At 41.4% G+C, this 24,151-nt stretch overlaps 1 protein-coding gene across 3 annotated transcripts in view; it reads right to left on the minus strand.

Annotated features, from left to right (window-relative positions):
- Gucy1a1 (guanylate cyclase 1 soluble subunit alpha 1) overlaps window positions 1-24,151 on the minus strand; it is a 53,769-nt gene that overhangs the window by 12,873 nt on the left and 16,745 nt on the right. For 2 of the 3 annotated variants that reach the window (XM_075950515.1, XM_075950516.1), the window contains exons 2-6: window positions 17,709-18,074; window positions 12,665-12,726; window positions 9,758-9,816; window positions 7,295-8,004; window positions 4,758-5,243 (exon numbers count right to left, since the gene is read on the minus strand). In XM_075950515.1, the coding sequence (XP_075806630.1) occupies window positions 4,758-5,243; window positions 7,295-8,004; window positions 9,758-9,816; window positions 12,665-12,726; window positions 17,709-17,963 (1,572 nt within the window). In that variant the 5' untranslated portion in view covers window positions 17,964-18,074. Of the gene's footprint in view, window positions 1-4,757; window positions 5,244-7,294; window positions 8,005-9,757; window positions 9,817-12,664; window positions 12,727-17,708; window positions 18,075-20,244; window positions 20,304-24,151 lie in introns of those variants that run through there. The other variant, XM_075950517.1, reaches the window with a different exon arrangement.

The following is a 24,151-nucleotide window of genomic DNA, read 5'->3' on the forward strand; positions in this document are numbered from 1 at the left end:
TTTCACATGATCTCACCCTCCCTCAACAATGTTTTATGAATGCAATAAAAAAGTATGATGTAAAACTGAGATACTAGTAGGCATAACAATAAAAGATATAGAGCTTCTCAAAAATATTCCTGAGAATTTTGGCAATTATTAATATACTCAAGTATATTAAACACAAAGGATAAGTAGAAACCAAATTATCAATATGGGAAATAAAAATAACGGTGCTCAAAAAGCTATTGGAAAACAAGTTGTTTAAATTTGAACTAGGCTTAGTATCTTTATCATTGTTGTTTCCACAGCTTCCTCTGTCTGTGAGTGGCTACCGAGAGCTAAGTGTTAATTTATCAATTTAAGTACATATATAATTCTTCTACTCCCAGTGGTCAAACTTTTTCTGTCCTTGCATTATGCTATTCTCATCTAGAGAGTCCATTATGAATTATGTAAGCAAGAAGAGAACAAAGGGAAGGAGGGGCAAACATAATGAGCTACTTCAATTCATTTCCATTATCTGTGCAAAAGCTGCAGTATTTGGAATGCCTCCAGAGTTGCTCTGAGTCTGTCTTTGCCAAGGTATAACTCTATATTTCATTGTATCTCTTTCTCAGGTCACTGAAGTTCCATTATCACTCAACCACACCAAGCACAATCTCACTTTTCATTTACCTAGAACAAACAGTAGATACCTGTTTGCTTATCATTCATATCCTTAAAACATCACCTATTATGGCACACACCTTTAACTCCAGCACTCAGGAGGCAGAGGCAGGGGCATCTCTGTGAATTCAAGGCCAACTAGTTCCAGGACAGGCTCCAAATCTTACAGAGAAACCCTGTCTCAAAAGTCCAAAAAAGAACAGAAGTCTACCGATTAGAAATGTCTATTTTAAGTCTTGTGTAGAACTATGATCTTTTAGGGTCTTCATATACTCCTTAATCAGCTCTATGTTTCTTCAAAACAATTCCATCAACTGGAGTTTTATTTAGAGCCCCAGCTTCTCCCCCACCACACTAGAATGTAAAAGGCTCTGGGTATGGCCATGGAATTCACTGCATCACCTGCACCCATCATGCACGAACAGGCAACTTTTCCTCACTAATAGGCTCATAAGAAACACCCATCCTAATGCAAAACATCATGCCAAACAGAGCACTTAGGAGAAGTATCACTTCCCACTTGTACTGCTAGGTGCCTATTTCTTCTGCGGTCATCATAGTTCCTGCCTACTAGAATAGTGAGGCATCCAACACATCACATAGAAAGTGGACATTTGTTAAATCTCTTCGTCTTCCCACATATGAGCTCTGATCAGACAGGATTTATAGTCCACTCATGATTGGATAATCAACAGTAATATGCTAAGATAAGAAGGGGTCAGAGAAACGAACAGGACAATACTTGAAAGACTGAAATACAACAAGAAAATGAAATTTCCTTCAACACAAGCAACTGACTATTCTTTAAAGTCATATTCAATCACAGGGCATGCTAAGCTCATTTTATTCATAAAAGCCAGTACTAGGAATGAGTTACACTTTTTTTGAGTCATTGTCTAATATAGGTCCCACGTACCCTTAAAATTACAATCTATTGCCAATGCTGTGGATTACTCCCCAGAAGTTGGCAGTAAGATTTTTTTCTTTCTTTATTCCTTCCTCCCTTCCTTTTTTCTTTTTTGGTTTTTGAGACAGGGTTTCTCTGTGTAGCTTTGGAGACTGCCCTGGAACTCACTGTGTAGACCAGGTTGTCCTCAAACTCACAGAGATCCACCTGCCTCTGCCCCCAAGTGCTGGAATTAAAGGTGTGCACCGCCACCACCCAGCTTCTCAGTAAGCTCTTATTGCTGAATGGTGTGGGAGGTCCTTCTGTCTGTGTGTTGTTTTTATTGGCTAATGAATAAAGAACTGTTTTGAGCCTATCGCAGGGAAAAACAGAACTAGGTGGGGAAAGCTAGGCTGTATGCTGGGAGAAACTAGGGCAGAGTTAAAGCGAGATACCACATAGCCCCACCAGAGACGGATGCTAGAATTTTAGCCGGTAAGCTACAGCCATGTGGTGAAACACAGATTAATAGAAATGGGTTAAATTAAGATGTAAGAGTTAGCCAATAAGAAGCTAGGGCTAATGGGGCAAGCAGTGATTTAATTAATACAGTATCTGTTTGATTATTTCAGGTCTAAGCTAGCAGGGTAGCTGGGACCAACAAGTAGCCCTCTACCAATAGCTGAAGACATTACATATTTGGGGTATAGAACATGGAGCAGGTTAACTGATACTCAACTGGAAACTTCAACCCTAATGGCTTGCTTTTATGGTGCTGGTGCTAGAGGGTTGTCAAAGGCAATTTGAGAAGCAAAGTAATAATCTTACCCAACTGGGAACACTGTAAGTTACATGAATGACATGCCTGGCAAGATATGTCAAGGCTATAACCAACCACATTAAGAAATTGGATCCAGTGCTCATTCTACAAGATGGAACCTGTACTTGATAATTTCAAAGAGACCAAAAAGATGTGGTTAGAGAGGTTATGGGCTATAGGTGAAAGCCTACTATTACTACTCTGCTAAATGGATGTAGCATCAAAATTATTTGTAATGATATATTTCTATGCCCACAAATCAGTACATCTCTCAATTCTCACCAGAGAACCTTCTTGCGATAGATGGTAAATAACATTGAGACTCACAACTGGTCAATGTGTAGAAAATAGGAATTTTGGAATGCTCAGCATTAAATGGGATGCCTATATTCCCTCAAGGTTTGGAATCTACTTGGAAGAGAAGGCAGAAATATTGTTGGAATAGAGGCAGAAGATGACTTCAGGGAAACAGTGTATTAAACACACAACAGAGCAGATGCACATAAGAACTTGCAGCGATTGCAACAGCATGCAAATGTCCTATGAAAACGCTACCCAGACAAAAGCCCAGCCTGGAAGAAGTAGGGTAGAAATGATCTTTCAGCTCCAGCTGAGAAGGAAGTTTTGGCATTTGACTGCTGCAGGGAGAGGAAGAGTCAGTTTTCTATAGTGATGTGACACCCAGTCTATTAAGCACACTCCATGACAGGGCCTATTCCCAGAAGTAGCTGGCCAACACAAGCTGGACTTGGTACCCACCAAGTGACTAAGAGACTGAGAATTTGACATTGAGTGGGTAGATAGGTAAGAGGGGTTCAGGAAGAGAAATCAATATGATCAAAATATAATGTATGAAACTCTTAAAGAATTCATAAAAATGCTTTAAAATAGGCCCTTCTAAAGCTATTTTCAGCTCTGTCTATGCAGAATCAGAAATAAGGAAAAGGTGGAAATGAGGACTGGGAAAGTGGTGATCAGTTGTGTTCTGTCTGCTTCTGCTGAAGCCTGTTAGTCAAGGAACTCTATGGACACCCTTCCTGGAGGGGATATAGCCAGAAATTCTTCATAGTGTCATTGCCACTAAAAGCAGGGGTGACAAGTCCTTCTGAGGACTCAGAGCTGCCTATTTGCTGGAAAAAGATTTGTTTCTCTTGGTTCTGAGGAAGGATCTGCTCTCCGTGGAGAACATAACTAGAAATCAACAGTGAATTCCACAAGAGGCCATCAGACATAACTGAATCAGTGCCAATTATTTTATCTGTAATTATACAAGGTTCTCTTCCCTCCCCTCCCCTGAGAAAAATCACAACTCCCTCAGAGATTTGCTGTAAGGAATGTCACAAGATGTTGCTAGCCTGGCCTCAGCAACAAGGCTGGAACTATGGTTTCCCGTAGGTGATATTTCCTTCTTCCCAGTAGTTTCTTTTGTGTTGTGCTGAACTCTGCACCAACCGCTGCGACCAGCTGAACAGATGACTTGAGTCAGACACGGATGGATGTGGTATTCTTACTGCCACTGTCCAAAATGAGCCAATAGAATTTGAACAAGAAAACCTTTTCATCGAATAAAACAAGCAGAGCCTGAAATTTCATTTTTCTCCCCTTTCATAATACTTCATTTCAAGAAAATGATATATTTAGCTCCAGGACATAATAGTGTTGTTGGATCACCATACCTAGAGAGGCACCTACGTGGTCACTAACACCTTTTCAAGAATCCCGGATCCTGAGCATCTACAAGGTCTTCATGATGGTCCTGTTCTCAAAGGTTATGGGATATGGAACATTATTCATGGGTGTAGGTGCTGGAAAGAGTTATTGTGTTTGCTGTTTTACAATTGGGAAATCACTTGAAGCAGAGGAGAGGATGGGATTCGAAGGCAGAGCTCTTTGAGTATCTCTGCCTTTGACGAAGACACATTCAGCGTCTGAAGTGGCTGATTTTGATTTGCTGCTTACGGCCTATGAAAAGTGTCAAGTGGACCGTGTATTGCATTAATCTATTTTAGGACAGTTTGTATGAACCTTTTGTTTCTTTCTTTTTAAAGACACAAAGGATAAAGTTTCCCTGTCTGAGTCATACCTTTAATTAGCTCTTGTTTAACTCAGTTTCCATAGCTAAGTGGCTGGTCCACGGATGGCTTAATGCCTCGCTTTTCACCGTGGAAATCATCATTCAGCCTAACCTCTCTCCACTCTGTTGCTCATCTCCGGGAACAATCGGTTCTTATTGAGCTATTTCTGGCTGGAGAACACCCACCTAATTAACGCACAATACCTGATCCCCAGATATAGCCTGTGTGACCCAAATGCAGAGATCTACTCATCAGCATTGCAGTTCACTCAGGCGCTCTCCCAAGGTGATGTCTGCCTGCCCGACCATCCCTGTCCCACCTCCCCTACCTTGTAGACATCCAGCTCTCCACACTGCTGGTCGAACCGTGTGTAGAGCGCGTTGAGCATGGTGATGACCTGCAGGGGTGAACACTGAGAGCAGATGGCCGTGAACCCCACAATGTCGGAGAAAAGCATGGTGACGTTACTGAACTTCTTGGCTTGCACAATTTGCCCTTGCCACAGCTGCTGAGCAACCTCACAGGGAAAGATGGAGCACAGAAGATCCACTGTCTTCTTCTTCTCCTCCTCCAGGGCCTGGTGGGCATGCTCCAGGGTGGCTTTCAGCTTCCCCAGCCTCTTCTTGAGGCCATCTTGAGCCCGAGCCTGCTCCCCTATCAAGACAACATCCCTCAGGGCATTATGAATTGGGATGTCAGACAGATAGAGCCCTCGTCCCGTGAAATCTTCCAATCTGTCCACACAGGGCGATCCCAAGAACAAGATGGCGCTGGATTCCACAATGTAGATCATTTGACCTTTGAGATCCATAACCTGCCAAGCAAAGGAGCACCAATTAGAGTGTGTGAGCCAACGTCCCCACACCTTTCTAAAACAAGAGAGGGAGTGGATACTGGTGTAATCTCCTTTGTTTCCAATTTGCTATAGAAGAATAATAAGCTTTCTAACCACTTCCAGTGTTCTATCAGTTCTAAAATTTATGCAGACATTTGGAGAATATGTCAGAATATACTACACAGACATGAGCTCTGTGAGGAATGCGTAGAACACCTAGCTCTCAGGACCTGTGAAGGCATACAGGTGCTGCTACTACTGGATTCTTATGGTCTTCGTATGCATTTGATCTGGAGCTAGAGATCTCACATAATGAAGTACCTATGAAAACCATTTCCATTCTCCCTTCCCTTCCCCCTCATTCTTTTTCTCACTATGGTTTCTTCATTTCTTTTCTTCTCAATCTTCTATTTTAGCAAGCTTCTCTTCTGCCATGAGTTTCTTGCTCCATCTGGCAAGCATTGAGACTAAAATGTCTCCAAACATGTATCTGAACATTTCTTTCTATTCTGTCTGGAGATGGCAAGAGAAAACATCTTTTGGGTGTGATTATTTCTCCAGCAATTGCAGTCTAAGATAGCAAGGTCTCACTAGAGAAGCCATGTCTGTGTTTCGGTTTTGCCTTCAGATCTTAACAAAGGCTATTCTCCAAAACATAAGGAAAAGTACTACCCAACCTAGTATACCCAGAGGGTCTCGCAAGCAGTGGGACTTCAAATGAGTCTGCCCTGGACCACACAATTCCCTTGTACAGACAAGTACAAATGTGTGTTTGCATTGTATCAGAGTCCAAGCAACCCAAGTTTTCATCAAGGAGAGACTGGACAAATAAAATCAAGTATAACAATGCAATATAATCTACAATTCCAAAACATAGAGATAGACCACTGTCCAACAACAGCGATGGAAGACCAAATTCTGTCCTTCAGGGATGCAAGTAGTGTAGGGATTTGTTGCTGCTGTTATAAGTGAGAAAGATACATCACTTTGCTTGTATTTTGATGTAGTGAACAACATTAACATCATTAAAAGATAACAAAATGTATTTTTTAGCCAAAAAATAGCTATACAGCTGTTTTCATTTTGAGGAACAGTCAGTGTATTTGGGGGAGGGGGCTATGTTTCTAAGGTTACTCCTTATCCATGTATATGGTTTCTCCAGACACTTAGCGGGCATCTGTTCCTGGGATTAAATGATTGTCAATGTTCTTTACCATGAGAGTATGGCCTCCCTTCTACACACATTCGATAGCGATCCATCAAGCTATTTATTTATCCATGTATTTGTATACTGATTGAAATTCACTTACTTGCTTCTTACAGCTTTGTTCTTACAGAACAGCATTTTAATTATTCAAGCCAGCTAAGCTATTTGATAATAATCAAAAACAAATTTTCATATGAACACTTCTACCTTGGCTGTAAAGTTCTTCATTATGATTTTATATTTGTTTGTTGACTTATCTTTAAATGACTTTACATTTATTTCTGGGGGGGGGGGGGCTTGCACAGGCCACAACTCATGTGGAGGTCTAGGTTTTCCTTCTACCCTGTAGTTCCAGAACTCATACTCAGGCTGGGCGGCAACCACCTTTACCCACGGAGCCATCTTGCCCCAAATCTTGTTTTGAGATAGGATTCCATTTATTTTGAGCTAGCCTTGAATTAGATATATAATCAAGATGACTAGGAGCCCCTGATTCCCCTGCCTCTACCTCCTGAATGATGGGATTAAAAATGCATTATGAACCAGTTCTTTCTGGAGGTCAGGCAGGCCTTCTGCGTATGAGAGGTACACACCCACACCATCCTTGGGATTTAAAGAGGCAAACCACAGCCAAACAATGTTTGTAATGAATGAAGTAGACAAGAAAATGAACATAGAAAAAAAATGACTTCCTAAAGTTGTTTTAGAATTTTTGACAGATGTGTTACCAAAATAGCATGTGCTCATTTGTTCTGTGAGTTGTTTCCCTTAAATATTACACAACTGGCTTCATTTTTTGACTAAAACACTTTCTTTTCCTTACCCTTGATGATTTCTTCACAGAGTTATCCCATCTCCTCACTCGGATGACAAACTGCATGTTCAACATCGTCATGATGCCGCTAAACGTCTGGTTGATTTTGGGAGTCAGAATTTCAAAGAACTCTTCAAAGTTGGGCTTCCCTTGGAAGTCCCTCTTGTTCACCAGCCTTCTGATGCCGTTACCCAGCTGCAGGATAGCCAGGTCTCGGTCCAGCATGAAGTGGAATGGGAAGGTCTTGCAGAAGAGCGAAACAGGGATCACCAGCGAAGACTGAGGCTTGCCTGGGGACAGCGAAGGCTTGGTGCTCTTCACTTGGACAGAGTAGAGCAAATAGGGCTGGTTCACAAATTCGGCGCAGTCACTTCGGAAGCAGGGAGGCATCAGCGACACCTCCACGAGGCTTTCGTACAATATGCGAGCAGCCGCTTTAATGATACCGGGGAGAAGCAGGGCTGTGGTTCTCTTGGGGAAGAAGTAGTAAACATTTAAGAAGTCATGGTCCTTGTCCAGGCATAAGATGGAGGCATCTTCCAGTCGCCCCCTCTTCTCTGCCTCTTGGCAGTGGCTGCTCTGCTTCAGGAGCGTGCTGAAGCTGTTCAGGAAGTCCTTCAGTGTGCCGCCAACCACGCCCAGCGTGTGCTCATCTTCCTCATAACAGATCTTGAACAGCTCCTCACCCAGCGAGTCTTTGAGCGCCTCCACAGGGACCCCTGAAAGCACACAAAAGGGTAGGCTAGCAAGTGTGTCAACCCAAACTCAGAAGGGATCACTGGTGCGACCAAACGCAGCCTCCCTTGATTCGTGGTTAACTTCCTTTACTATTTTAGGAGTGCCAACTCAACTCAAAAGCTCACACCCAACTTATCAACACAGATAAGCTTCTAGAATCCTGGAAACTCTGATTAACAATCTTCAAACTGTTTATTTTAAGCCAAGAATGACTAGGTGAGCAGAATGCACTATTTTTATCTTTCTTAACTCTAGAACAACCAGAATTCCAGGGTAAGGACCATTTCCGATGATGCCTGTCTGTCTTTCTCTTAGCGAATATTTGCATGAACTGTATGTGAATACCTTGAGCATCTTCTTCCCAGGCTTCTGTCTTGCCTACATATGCTGGGCACTATAGCTTTCATTATTTCTATTGAGATTATAAAATAATGACATCATTTCCCCCTTCCTTTCTTTCCTCCAGATCCTCCCATATACCCTGCCTTTCTCGCTTTCAAATTCATGACCTCTCGTTTACATACATTGTCGCTGCATGCACATGTGCATCTGTATATATAGCTATAAGTCTAAATAGAAACTGCCCGGTCTGTATAATACTATTTGAATGCGAGTTTTCAGGGCTGAGCATTTGGTACTGGTTGATGAGTTAATTGGCCTGCTCTTATCCCAGAAAGACTATTTCTCCTACGCTGGGATTTTCCTCAGTTGCCTGCAGTTCTTCGCAGAGGGTTGAGGCTTGTGGGCTTCTCTCCATTCATTTTGGCAGGCCCACTGTCCTTATGCAGCTCATGTTTAGGCAGACATGTTGCTGAGACTTACTGAGTCTAGCTTCTTATATTGCTAGGAGACACAATCTTACAGCAAACTCTCTGGTCCATTGACTCTTCCCATCTTTCTTCCCCCTCTTCTGTAATGTTCCCTTACATATCTTAGCAACTCCCAGCCTGTGCTACATACGTGAATGCTTTGTAGATGTTCCATTGGGACTGGATTCCATGACTCTATAATTTGATTGGTTGTTTTTGTTTTTTGGTTTTGGTTTTTTTTTTTTTTTTTGCAATTGGTCTCCATCTATTGCAGAGAAGTTTCATACATTTTTCTCTTGTAAAATAGGAGACAATGCTACCCTCTTGGAGGAATATTGTGTGCCGTGGAAATTATTTTAGAACAGTGTCTCTATCTTCCAAGAATGGCTCAGTATAAAGTAGCTGTTGCTAACGTTATATTTCATAAACGCAGTACTTTTGCAAGCCTGTAGCCTCTCGTTTTCACACCCATGTTCTGAAAGGGCTCGCCAGCAGTCTCCCCTCATCTGTCTTTGCCCTGGAGCTAATTATTAATGTGGGAACTCTGCCAGACTGTTTTCCCATGAGTACTTCCAACCTTTGAAAATACTCTTTAATCTGCTTTGTGGAACAGATTTTTTGTATGCAAACGAGGAAGACATAGTTTGGATTAAGCCCACAGCCTGTAATGTGAATGCCTGTGAATCAGCTTCCCACACCGCCTTATCTGCTCCTCAGTAAATAAACAGTTTAAAAAGAGGAAATGTTTGAGGACTCGCAAAAACATACAGTACACAAAGGGTTACTCTGCATTAGTACACAGAGTTCAAACACTTCATGCTGGAATCGCTAAGCAATAAATTCAAAAATGTTGAGAAAAATATTAATTATTCAGGAATGTGGTATGCGTCCTAATTTCATATATTTAAACAATTTTATTTATTACCTGCTGCAATTGCTTGCTCTGCAATTATTTTTTCAAGGTCTTCTTTTTCTGAAGATTTCCTGGAAATAATTAAATATCTTAAATTATAGACTGATTAAATGAATGTTGGAAATTCAGATTATATACAACATATAGATAACATCAGATAATTATTTTCCAGAAACAAATCTTGACTTGCAGTATATGAAACAAGCAGTTAGAAACAAGTCAAGACACTTTTGGGAAGACCCCAAAGTATACATAGTGTGGAGAGTCTTATAATTCCTCACCAGGCTTCTTTGTCTCTGTGGTTCACTTTACAGAGGCCATTGAGAAAGAGAATTTACACTGGCAAGTCACCAGGAGGATGACAAGCCACTGTTAAATGGCAGAGGAACTGCCTTGTCTATGGAGGGCCTGGGTCCCACCCCTTACCACCAATATAAATAAAGAAAAAGATAATAATATGTTCTCAAGGGGCTGATTGTCTGAGATAAAAATCTACCTATGGTGAATTTCACTGTAGTTCCATGTTGTCTTTTCCTGAAGCTAAAACATAAATTACAGGAGTCCTTGCTGCTGAAATTAGGGATCTTTATATCAGACGTTATTCCTCCATGCTTATACCTAGTCTTATATGTTAACTAGTTTCAAATCTATTTTTCTTATCAATTATTGCATTCTAGATAAAGGAATCTTAAAACAAAGATAGCACACATGGGCATCAATAGGAAGCTGAAATAATTTCAATTGGACCATCTTTATTTTTTTAACTGTAGAAAAATTAGGATTTATTTCTTATTTACCAGATAATTTGCTATAAAGGTATGATTTTCCTTTGGATTTTTAGGTTCTTTTTCTGTATGTCTAATTTTTGTTGTCATAGGCTAAAATCAGCATCTTCTTCATTTTTTTCTGTAGTTCCTAATTGATCATTTATACTTTTTGACATTTCTGTGTGTAAGAACAACATGTTCTTCATGCCCACTGATGCTCAGCCATCGAGAATGTCGTTGGCTTCGTACACTGACTGGACAACTTTGTGAGATATCGTTGCCTAGTTGCTTTCTGAAAACTCCTCATTATGGTGACTGATGATGGGCACTTTTGCCAAACAATTCAAGAGCTTTACAAGTATCAAAGAATCTATTTAATTGCGAGGTTCAGCTTCCCATTGGCTGAGCCAAGTTTAAATGCAGGTGTAGTTCTCTTTTTTAAACAGCCTTTCAATAAAACACGATACAATTTAAGAAGTTTTAGAAGTAAATATTTGCAGGAGGAAAATGGCCCAGAGCACAGCCCTGTTCCATAGAACTGTGATGCCTCTGAGTACGGACAGTGCTGGCTGGGATACTTTATCCAAATGGACTTAGGATCATAATACAACCCTGTGCCGAATCTGGATGTGGAGACTCACAGTCCCTTTGTTAGCCAATCCACTATCACACCAAATACTTATTTTTCCTTCCTTTTTTTTATTTAAGCATATTTTTCCCCCTAAAAAGTAAGAGTGAGTCTCCTAGGTCTAATTCTGCCATTTCCTCACACTCACACTGTCGGATAAGAGCAGAGTGTTGAGCGTTGTCATTCCAGACAGCAACAAGGACCTCTAAACTAAGTGTCCCTTGTTTAGCAAACACAGCTGACAGGAAGACTTGGGAGCAGCCAGTAGAGGCATCCATCACACCACACACACACACACACACACACACACACACACACACACACACACACACACACCATTTGTGAATTCATCCACCTCTAGTGAATGAAGTGGGGGAGGGACGGCATCAAGAGGGGGTCACAGTGACTGCATTAGATAAGAACTGGGCTTTGTCCCTTCATTCAAGGCAAGTGGACTGCTTCATGCGTTGTGTTCTGTTGGTTTTTAAGTCCCAGAAATAAGCTGCATGAAACAGGTTTTAGGTGTTTTCATCTGCTGGCATATCAAGGATAGCACAAACACGTGAGACTCCAAGCAAGCGAGGGACAGAAGCACACAGAATTAAAGGAAGGCGAAGAAGCCAGAACCACTCCACACCAGCAGGCAGAAGGGAAAACCCTACTGCACCAACTGGGTCATCATCATGAATAAGCATTCTCTTTTCCTTAAGAAAGGATTTCCAAATGAAAGGATTCTGAGGGCTCTCCTACAGGGTGCACCATGGAAAACAAATCTCCATCCAGCAGCAGGGATGTTTCAGAGCACAAAGGCCTGAGAATAAATCTCAAACAAGCCGACTGCCAGGGACGTGCACAGACAGCCCCAGTAGCGCAGATTGACTCCTGGCTATCTTATCAGCCTGTCTGGGAATTGTGGGTAGAGGCAAAGGCGCCTCTGGGATGCTTGTCAGGTCTGTCCTATAAACAAAGCTTCTGTCAGACAAGGATTCACACCCTCCTGGGCAGTTTCCGACTCTTGCTTGGCTGAGCCCAGCTGCCTGTCTGAAGTCTGGCTGCAGCTACTCAGCAGGAAAATCCAGCCCAGACAATCCACAGAACAGACCACGTGCTTGTGGGGAGGAAGGGTGAATGAAGGTGTTTGTATATTGTGCACACTGTGGTGTTCGCATGCAAAACTCCTATGCTCTCTGCAAATTTGCACTCAGAATAAAAAAATAATTATATTATTCACAAATTAAATATGGAGAACAGGGGTACAGATTTATCCACCAGAAGCTCATGTGACCAGCCTTATTTTAAAAAAACAAACAAGTAAACAAAAACCTAACAATACAAAGCAGATTTTTTTAAAAGCACCAACCTTCCAACTCTGACGAACCTTTAAAATTAGTCAGTGGTGCATTTACTTCAGTTCAACTCAGAGATATAACAAATCCAGCACGAGCCAATATATGCAGTAAGGATGCATCATTTTGAACAGTGTCTCCATGATGGGGGTTCATTCAGCTAGAGGGGCTCACTCACCTGTCTTCTTCAATTTTATGCTTTGCCAGAGTTCTCTGAAGTGCAAGGTTCAGTCGCTCAAACTGGAAATACAAAGAAATATTTGCAACAGTTTCCTTAAGGTTTCTCATAAGGGAATGGGGACTTTCACTGGACAGCGAGGGTGGTACATTTGCCGTGTTGGGAACTGAGACTTCTTTCCCACGTGTTTTTCAATCCTGGGAAGAATCAGTGAGCTCAGACTATTTTGCGTTTGGTTGTGTAGGGGTCCCAAGGCCGTAAGTCTCAGAGAGTTCAGCTTAGTCTGACCTCAAACAGAAAATGTCAGGTCCTCTGCAATGCACGAATCCATACCATCTCTTCCTCCTGGCCAAGAAGTCTCCCTGGACACTCTGCCAATATTTCAGCTGCAGTTCAAGCCAAACACGCTGTTCCCCTCCACAGCTCACCACGGACTACAGCGCCTTTCCCACACTCTGCTCACATTTCAGACTCTCCTCAAAACATCTGCAGTTATCTCTGCTTCCCTTCTAAGTCCTCAACTTCATCTGTCAACAGGATTGTTTATTTCAAGTGTCATGGGTCTACCGCAACTATACCAATTTCCAGGTTCTGAACTAACAATCCTTACCAATCATTGGTACTCTACTCTCTTTCATTGTTTTCTGAGAGTTACAGTTTGTCTTTTTTTGTGAATCGTACATAGGCAATGCTCCCCCCATAAACACTTTGCTCCCCCCATAAACACTTTGCTCCCCCCATAAACACTTTGCTCCCCCCATAAACACTTTTGGAATCTCTTTTAATGTATCTTTGCTTCTACTTAATAAATGTCAAGGGGGACATTGACAAGAAACGTTCAGTTTTGCATCTTGAATGAAAATCGCAAATGTCTAGGCGTGGAGACATGATCATTGATTCTTATTTTCAGTTTACACAGAGGAAAGTCAAGAACTTTCTGGATAGGGTCCAAGTTGGGAAATTCCTTTTGCCTTAATCTATTTATATCTCTCATCAAGTTTCCACTAGCCACAGAAGGCAATGTTAAAAAAAAGTAGCAATCATTTTTTTCATAAAGGACTTTGAGTTTTAAACATGCAGATCAAGCTTAGAAAATACATATAAAATATATTCAAAGAAAACATAACCCCTCAAAACAAATTCTAAGAGATTTTAAATTTATAGTATAGCGTAAAGTTTTCTATGGTTCGGGAATGGAGAATGGGGACCCATCTGTGACAGGATGAAGAAAAACAGGTAAATGTACCAAAAAGTAGACTCTGAGTATGTCTTGATGACCCTGTGACAGACAGCAAAGAGCCTGAGAGGTAACAGGTGAGCACTAGGCTCAGAAGGGAACAGGTTGGCGTACTTCCCAGTAGTCGTTCATGCCAAGGTAAGAGAAAGGCCCAATGCAACTTATGAGAGTATTAAGGAGTGTTCCAGGCAGGTGCCTAAGAAACTCATTTTCTCAAGAGCCTTCCTCGCCGCAGTTAGTCTACATTACCAGCTATAGACACCAGTGTGATACAAACCAAAGAAACCACAGACTTCTGAGAGTTCTCCATTCTGAGGAAGATACCCATGTGAGGAACAGATCATGGCAGGGAGTGGGGTGCAGCTTCTCTGTGCAGGAGGTCTTGATTTTCCTTCAGCGTTGCTACTCAAGCAGTTTTTCACTTGTTTTCTGGCGTAGAAGCCCACAATGGGCAAGAAAAGTCCATTTTGCCCATCTCTATCAGCTCTTGATCAGAACCCTTTGATGGACCATGAAGGAAGAAAATCTAACCAATGCTGTCAATCGGAAATTGGTCCTTTCTCCTGTGTGGTGCTATGCTAGACATCTTTCTCTCACTCTCCAATTTCAAATACCCCCTCAGGTGCACTCTTTCGCTGTTTTTAAAGCTCCTACCCTTGTGTTTCCAGTCCTTCCTATGGTCTCCAGTGTCTTGGTTGGGTCTTTCCTCCTAACATAGTAAGTTGGGCAGGAGTAAACTCAATACATTTCTCCAGCATTGCTAGAGATGGTGGAACAGATGCTTTTTTGGATTTTTTACTTGAATAAGACCGATCTTCCTTTAAAAGAAGCAATGGATTCTTAAGAGAACATGAGTAGAATGTTACAATGAACGTCTGCGGGACTCTGACTTTGTCTTACAACAATGCTGTATTTGGTGGCTTCTTCTATACCAGACAAGCCCAGAGCCTGACATGAGAACCAGGCATCATTCAAGAGAGGTTGCTATGGTAACATACAAAATGGCCTTGGCCCCATAGTTAGAACAATGGAATAAAATACAGTGATAACTAAGTCTATTGATATGGTACACAAGTTGTTAACACTCCCTAACAAAGAAATTGGGAGCAGGATAGGGACACCATCCCTCCCTGGGATTCCAGTCATTTTTTTTTCTGCTGTCCTATAAATGTGCTTGATCTTGGGGGATTCAGGAGTCTAAAAGAGGTAGAAGATTAATTTAAGAAGAGACTCTTTATTTCACTTTGAGAAGTCATCACTCGCCTTGTGTTTAGACTTTTGGATGATACAGCTGTTTGTGGACTACCTATAGTCTCATTAGTAACCCTGATAAGCTTATCAGTTCACAAAACTGTCCTTGGACGGAATACTTATATTCATTTGCAGTCACTATGCCCTGTCTGGGGTAATTAGAGCATGTTATATGTCTCTCTAGGAAAAATCAGACAACATTCATTGTTGTTATTAAAGTGAATTGGTTCAAATAAAATATAAGGTTTTTCTAGGCAAAGAGTTTCCTGGCAAAGGCCTGGTGCACGAGGTGTCCTTCTTCATGTTTTATGTCTTTTGATTTCTCCATCCAGACACTGAAGTGGTAAATACGTATGTGCAAGGGTGTTTGTCTGTATACATGCTCTACCTGTGTGTGCAGGTGGACTCCAGTGATCAAACATGAGTTTGTTCCCTGGGTTTGTTTTTGTTCTCATATTAAAGCAAGACATCTCTCTGAGTTTTGCTAATGAAGCTTGTCTAGCCAGCAAGCAAGACCAGCGAGATGCGTAGCTCCCTCACCCTTCCTAGTGCCGGGGTTAGGTGTCTAGAGCTCTGAGCATTAACCTCGGGTAACCTCAGGCTCTGATGTTGCATACAAAGCACTTTGCCCACTGAGCTGTCTCCCCGGAAGACTCTTCAGAGGTCAGTGTTTTAATAAACCAATGGGTTTTAATCACAAGGATAAATCATAATGCTATGAATTACTAATGAGATAGTTTTCTCCATCACAGTTATCTCTTTCACTTTGAACAAATGATCTAACTTGATGTGCCTTAGCTGTTGCTTTTCAAGTAGAAATGGTAATTTTTCATTTGGTGATCAAGGAAGCTCCTTCAAATACAACTATTTCATTTTTTTTATTAATAATTTACTAAGGCTAATGAATTTTCATTCTTACCATCCCCTATGAGGACACAACTGAAGAGTTAAATCTGATAACCTGAAGTAAGAACTACTATTATGAATTGAATTTTGAATATCTTTCATAAGTTTATTAAAGGCACTGAAGCGAAAATGTAAGATTGAATGTGCCAACTCAAAACTTAACTCATGAAAAGCAGATGTTTTTATGAAAAGACCAAGCAGATATTTGGACAGTTGATAAAGCAGAACAGACTGATCGATACTCATTTCAGACATATTTAACAATGTGGCATTTGCTGCTCTAAAACAAATGATTTTAACTGTTGGAAGAACGCCAATAAATAGTGCTAATGTATTCCTCCCTACCAGAATTCCTATGGTTTGCAGTAGTCTGCCTGTTTCTTCTGGATTGTGGCAAGGACATGAGGAGAGAAAATAGAAGTACGTGGCATAGAAAAGATCTCTGAGACTTCTGAGAACTTCTGGTTGGGCAATTGCTCAAGGAATTTCCAGCAGTAAAGCTGGTTATCAGTGGTTGGCAATGCAGTGGCATCTTGAGTACATAGATAGCAAAGCAAAGCCATACAGAGAACCAGGAGACGGTGACAGTGGACAGAGAACCAGGAGAAGGTAACGGTGGACAGAAATTAATCCCTAGCCATCAACCCTAGAGGCATGGCAGGTAACTCGGAACAATAATCTTGAGGAAGTTTAATAACGTGTGAGAGAATGTTGACAATGAAAGACAAGAAAATTATTCATGAGCAAAATGAAATAGCAACAGAAATCATTAAAGAAAATATTGAGCACCACCCCTTTTGCCGCCCTCTACTTCACTCTGTCTTTGAGGAAAACCTCCAGGACTACAATATAAGTCACTTCCATGGGAAGGGCTATGTCTCTCCATCTCAACATAGCTGGGTATCTAATGACTGGCATTGGGAAAAATGATTAAATATTTGCAGTTCAAAGGTGTAACATGCAGTAAATACCATCTTTGAAATAAATGTCTTCAACTTTCTGCTAACTCTCCTTTACCTTTTCTTGGAGCTTCACTTCTGGTCTCCCATTCCACAGGCACCACCACCTACCCCGCCCCACCCCTCCCTGGCCTGTGTTGTTAGAACAGCATTGCTCTCATTAAAAGAGGTTTAATTGGGATCACACCATCCCACTTGTCTAGCATTTCCGGGGGCAAGAGTAGGGGGTGATTTCATTCAGTGAGCAGTAACACTCAGAGATAGGCGTGACCCAGCTTCATGTTACAGATAACGGAAGCTGAGATTGGGGGGATGAAGCAAAGACACAAGTTTGTCAGAGTTTCAAGATTTTTTGAAGAAAATTTGTGTTGACTGAATAAGAGTGGATGGAGTGGATAGATGGGAGGTGGGGGAGGAAATGGGAAGAGCGGAGGGAAGAAAAACTGTGGTTGGTATGCAAAATACATGAAAAATTTAATTAAAAGAAGAAAGGAATTCAAGATATGAGACTTAAGAAGATGACCCACAATTTAGAATGATTATTTAAAAAGATAGTTTTCATATGTTTCAAAGAAATTCTGTTAGTCATGCCATTAAAAGCAAGAGACACATTTCTAAATATCTTCTCTTGGAAACCTTTTCTTTTCGAATTCTGAAACACCATTGTCCTTGTTAAAGGGAAAACACTCACCTCTGGAAAGATGAGCTTTCGGATACTTTCTGCCAGAGTGTGGAGGTAGACTCTGTTGCGGCTTGTCTTTCTCTGGGGAAGATTCCCTTGTGGATTCTTTTCAGGAATGTCCTGGCAGATGGGCAGAGTAGCCCGGCAGCCCTCAGAGCCTCCTGCCACCTCCTCTGTAGGCTCTGTAGGAACCTGACCAGGGGCCAGTAAGGAGAAAGGACACTCCCCTGTGATCTTGAGATCCTTAAACTTCCTGCAGAACATGGTGCTCTCCAGGCTCTTCTTAGGTTTCCTGCTGACCAGCTGGTGTTGGTGTGAACTGAAGAGGAAGGATCTGCTCCTTCTACCGACTCAAGGACACTGGTGACCAGGCATCTGTGGGCAGCAGGAAATCAGAACAGAACAAGGAGAGAGGTGACTTCACGTGCAACAGAAAGCTTGGCACATAAAGGAAGAGTGTGCAATCATACAAGGGGAAATGGCCAATGCAGTACCCACTGAAGAGAAGCACATTAGGAAACAACTTTAACATGTGCACATTTCAGTAAACTTCAGCAGAAAAATACTTGCCTAGAGTAAATTAAAAATCTTCAAAATAAAATCTTGTTTTCCCTAAATGTCCCTGGCACAAACTACCGATTTCCACCTTTGCAATCCATTTGTTTGTTTGATTTCACAAGGATAAAGCATTATGGTCTTCGCTTCATTAATGCTAGAAGTATTTCATTTCATTGCATCCTGTCTAAGCACCAGAATAGTACAAAGCCAATGTTTCCCTTACATATTTCAATCGATGTTTATTTCACACACATGGAGAAACTATCTGGATGAGGGGAGAATGGAACGTAGGATCAACTTGACTTTAGTTAGCTGGTGTTGGGTCAAAACTTTTGGAATCTGACCCCAAGCAATGTGTTTCTTACACATTTAAATACAGAAAAACTCTGGGAAAAAAAGTTTCCATGTGACAATTATCACAACAAAGCTTTAGGCATGGCTGCATCTGAGACTCCATTGCAGAGTGTAGCCTTCAGCAGAGCCCCTTTTACACAAATGATCACGAATGGATTCCAATAAAGCTTTTGCATATCAGACTGGGAATCAAGGAATCTGGACCACAGGCTGTGACTTGCTGACTCCTGGCTCTAAACAGCTCTAAATCAATGGCACCATTTGAATCCAAATGTAAGGATGGTGTTGCTCTTCTTTGCCCTCTCGGTGTGGGAAGTCCTTCTGTATATGGGTTGCTCTTAATGGTTAATGAATAAAGAATCTGCCTTGGTCTGTGATAGGGTAGAGTAGATCTAGGCAGGGAACACTAAACTGATGCTGGGAGAAAGAAGGCGGAGTCAGGAGAGATGCCACGCTGCCACCAGAGGGGAAAGACGTGAGCTCCCAGCTAGAACCTCGTCAGTAAACCACGAGCCTCATGGTAAAATATAAAATAATGGAAATAGGTTAATTCTAGATGTAAGAGCTAGCTAGCAATATGCTCAAGCTATTGGCCAAGCAGGGATTTAAATAATATAGTTTCTGTATGGTTATTTTGGGAGTCTGGGCAGCCGGGAAACATACAAGTGGCCTCTTACAACCCTCTCCTCTCTTTAAAGGAGGTGGATCCTATGTGGTTCTGAATGTCTCCAAAGATAATTTAAGGTGTCACACTTGCTGGGCAAGCACGCTGCTCTTGCACTACATCCCAGCACATAGATGTTTGCAGTTCTAGCGGAGAACCTAGCAGATCACATGTTCTGGAGAAGCACTCTTCTCCTGAGCAGCAAGGAGTATGGATCCACATTTGTAGAACTTGTAAGTAGATTAGAAGATAATTTAAAATACACATTTATTTCTAGAATAATAATGATGACGCTTCTATGTTATTATTCAAATGAAATATCCGTAATAGCAACCCTTCATCTTCAGTTCTCTCAAAGTATGAACATAATAACCAGAATAGGGGACTCAAAAGTGAGACAAAGATAATAATAAATAGATCATGGGTTGAATCTGCCAGAAATATAGCGCTGCTTTTTATAGTAAGTTATTCTAAAACATACCAGAGTTTGAGTGTTGGCCTTGGGCATTTGGCAGAATACTTCATGATAAATCTTTCCATCATACTTCATCTTTCTTCCACAATGCATTTGAACCTTGGTCCCCAAGTCTAATGCTTCCCTGGCTGCTCAGACTGCCTACAAAGTATATATAACCTGTCAGCTAACCTTGTAATTCTCCCTTCTTTTGAATTGCACAATGCTCCCATTTCCAGAAAATGTTCTTGGCATGGCTTTTTATTAATTTGGAAAAAGCAATGGGAAGTAGGTTGCACTTATTGAAGTTTGGCTGAGTGTTTAGCCTCATTAAATCACACATGTATAAACAAAGTAATTAGGAGTCTTCATTTGTGACTGATGAAATCGCACTGTGAAACACATACAAGGATCAGCACACTTGAAACCTCTGTGTGTCTTGGGTTTGCCAGGAACACAGGAGACATTCTTTCACTAAACTAGAGATTATTTTTATATGTGATGTCAGCACTCACTTCAGAAAGAGTGTGGTCACTTGATGGGGTCAGTATAGAGCTTGCTGGGAAGAGGGCAGATATGCTAAGGGAAAAACAAATTAAAATAATAAGTTTAATGACAATGGCTTGGCAACCAGTGAAATCATATGTTCTCAGAAACTTGAGTTTCTTGCTATCCTAAAAGCTGATTATTAAACAACCCCCCTCCCAAATATTAAATGCCTCTTATTTTCCCTGAGAGATTAACTTTTTATTGATGATATAGTAAGCCCTCTACGGATTTATGTTAAAACCCAGGGTATTTTGTTGTTCAGATAAGGGCAATCTTCATCATAAACTCTAACATTTCGTTAACCATGAAAACTTGGCTGCTGTCAACGGTTTCACGCAGACCCGAGAAGAGAGCTTCTTGGTCAGCTAACGACAGGTGTTGCTCTCTCAGCAGCAACTGAAGAGCAGATTTCAGACTTAGCAGAGGCTCTGAGGAAGGTGCAGTTTAGGAACGAGGCCCTCCACCTGAAGAGAAAGCATCAGCTGTGTCCAATGTTGATTGTATAAGGCCTAGACATGCCTGTGACTTCAGCGGTATATCCATTTTAACATGGACCACCAAAGTTGAGGGTTTTAAGACAAGCCAAAGGGAGAGGGGCTCAAAAATATGAGATTTCTACATCAGGGTACAATTTGCACCCCCTCGTTACAGACTGCAATCCTTTATAAGTAAAAGGAAGGACAACAGTGAATACTGAGGTGGATGGGAAGAGTCAAAGTTCTTCAACCTTCACAACTAGGGAATTGCCGCAGGGTTATCTAAAACAGAGCAATCTAATCCGCAGTGGGAAACACTTAGGGAATTTCTCCTGGAGTCAAAACAAGACAATTAGAAAAATTGGGGAGCCTGTCCAAGTCTCCCCAGTATTGCTATTTCTTTAAGGTGCTACCCCATAGACTTTTTAGCTGGATCATTTCTCTCAGAGCAACCGCTGTCTCTATCTACACATTTCCTGAAAGGACAGGGCTGTGACTGAGTTTACTTTCGCTTATCACGTCTATTTCCTGGGCTTCAACTTTCTGGCTTTGTTGTTGTTGATGACGATTTATCTGTTATTTATTTCTGTTTTTGCATTCCAATCAAAGTCTCCTCTCCCTCCCCTTTTCCCAGTCCCCCCCCCCCCCCCCCCGCTTACCCTCTCCTCCACCCCTCTTCCCTCCATGTATCTCTCAAGATACAGGCCAGCTTTGCCAGGGAGATCAGCCAGCCACCATGTATCAAGCTGCAGTGAGGCTAGGCTCCTCCTCTTCTATTAAGGTTGGATGAGGCAGTTCAGTAGGAGGAGAGAGTCCCAAAAGCAGGCAACAGAGTCAGAGACCCTGCTCTCACTGTTACCCGGCAAGTGATGGAAACAGAATTAGAGACCCAGAGCCAAACATTAGGCTAAGCTCTGGAATCCTGCAGAAGAGGGGAAAGAAGAATTGTAAGAGTGGTGTCAAGGGCACCACAAGAAAACCCAGAGAATCCATTATACGGGGCTCATAGGGACTCACAGAGACTGAACCAACAACCAGGGAGCCTGCATGGGACTGACCTAGGCCCTCTGCATATACATTATAGTTGTGTAACTTGGTCTTCATAAGAGACTCTTTTGCAGTTTTATTTCTAAGAAATGACTGCAACTTCCTTGTTAAGTCAATCAATGATGCTTGCAAGACGAACCTCAAGATTCTCTTGCCTTTTAAAAAAAAATTGAATTCTTAATTTGTTTTTTTCCTTACATAATTTTGACCCACACTGTCATTAAAATCTCTAGATGCCCTTCTACTTCATTTATTCTGTTCCACAAATCTGACCATCTTGCTGAGCAGTCTTTATGACACAGTGGCCCAGTGACAGCCAAAGGCACTCTTTGCTCCTCCAGAGCCCATGCTCCGTGGCTCTGGACATCTGGGACATTGGTTCCCAGAGACAATGCTCGGTGCCGTGGGAATGCCAATCAGGGCCCAGCTTCACTCATGTGAAAATACCTTCATTAAAAATAGCATGCTTGAATAGGAAGATGCCATGTTTAAGAGCCTGCAGTCATTCCAGGCTGACTCAATTAGGGCATCTATAAAGGAAAGCAAGGGGAGAAGATGAAAGCTTAAATGAACATAGGTCACCATTGAGCAGGCTTCTGTGATTAAGGAAAGCAAGCAAAAGTTCCACAGTATGGTGGGCATCAACTGGACAGAGAATCCAAAGTCAGTGTGAATGACTGACTTCATTTCTGGAAGATTGGTGGAGATGCATAATGGAAGCCGAGTGAGAGTTGCACAGATAAGAAAGCCAGGGTGGGCTGAATGCAGACTCTGAGGATGAAGGTGTGGACCAACTCCACAAAGGTTTGCTGGAGAAAAACCACAGGTCATGGTCAGGTTTGAGACTGAACCCTAAATAAATCCACTGAAGTTTCTCTCTCTGCAGGCCATGACGTGCAATCAATATAGAAAATAATGTCCTTGTTTACCTTGGTTATTTGATTATAATGACATTCAAAATTGGGTTTCTGGTGACATATTACTCCTTGTATTACATTTTATGAGAGTTGGGGCATATCAGTTCATCTAACAAAGTCTTTGTAATTTTTAAACTTAAGATAATAATCCTGATTCTTGTGAGCCTGAGACAGGAGAACCATGAAACAATGGTATGAAACACTGCAAACTTATCACCAAAGAAAACAAAACAAAATGCATTTTAACTCTATAAATTTCCAGATTTCTTGTCTAATGTTCAAATAGACATTGAGCAGCTCTACAATGTGAATTGGATCAGAAGACCGTGGGTAGAGGCAAGTTTCCCCGTGGAGTGGAGCGCACAGACGGTCACACCAGATCCCCCATCTCAGAAGTACACATTTTCCTCTCCTCCCCATAATCTTCACACTCACAAAACCATTTCTTTTCATGTTTTTCTCAACAAGGCGTTTTCTCCTCTTTTCCTTGAAATCAAAGCCTATAGTCCCTGTTGGATGATTTGCACCAGAATTCAGCATTTGTCTTTGAAGTAAGCTTAAGAATTGCCTTTTAGGATTGTTACTGCCTTATTAGGGCTCATAGATAATGTGAAGATTTCCCTCTAAGTATTTTCTTCCCAAAAGGTTTATGTATTTGCAGTGTGGAGGTTTGCAGTACTCAGGCTGGTTCTGCCAGATAGGATGCATCAGCAAAGCTTCTTCCCGGTTTAAGTTCCACTCCTAATGGAGAACACTGTCAGTTGATGACAGCTGTGGGAGGGAGAGGCAGCTTTGTTCAGGGATGCTTCCCCTGAGCGGCTACTCATGTACTAGTAGCTGGTCATACAGCCATGCACACGAAGTAGACTCATTAAGAAGACTTAAAGATGGGAGTAAGAGTGAGAGTGGAGATAGCGAGGAATTTGGGAACGGGGTTAAAAAAGAGTGGACTTATTCAAAATCTTATGCATGTATAAAATTCTCAAACAATAAAAAGTCTCTGTTCTCAGCAATGTGTGATTGAACTTTGCAAGTTAGGTACAAATCAGATCTATTTATGAACACATATTCTGAGACCACCTTTGTTTATGGTTTACACAATAAAATTTGATGGAACTTTCACCATGAAAGACAATCCTTGATTATTAAACACAATTAAACTAACTGGTGTATTAAATTAAATCAAGGTTACTTATTGAAATATTAGATTTTGATATTTATATCTCACTTAATATTGATATATTTAATTGGGGATTACATGTCTGTCATGTAAGAGAACAGAATTGATACAGAAGTTGAGGAAGACAAAATTAACTGGGAATTGATTTATTTAGAAAGAAAATCCTAAATGAAGAGACAACAGGTAAACTCATGGTTCTTTTAACGCAGCTGAAGGGGAACACTCAAGATGAAGTAATCCCACACTAGCTCCA

The sequence above is a fragment of the Microtus pennsylvanicus genome, chromosome 16 (assembly GCF_037038515.1).
Source record: "Microtus pennsylvanicus isolate mMicPen1 chromosome 16, mMicPen1.hap1, whole genome shotgun sequence".
NCBI classification, from domain to species: domain Eukaryota; kingdom Metazoa; phylum Chordata; class Mammalia; order Rodentia; family Cricetidae; genus Microtus; species Microtus pennsylvanicus.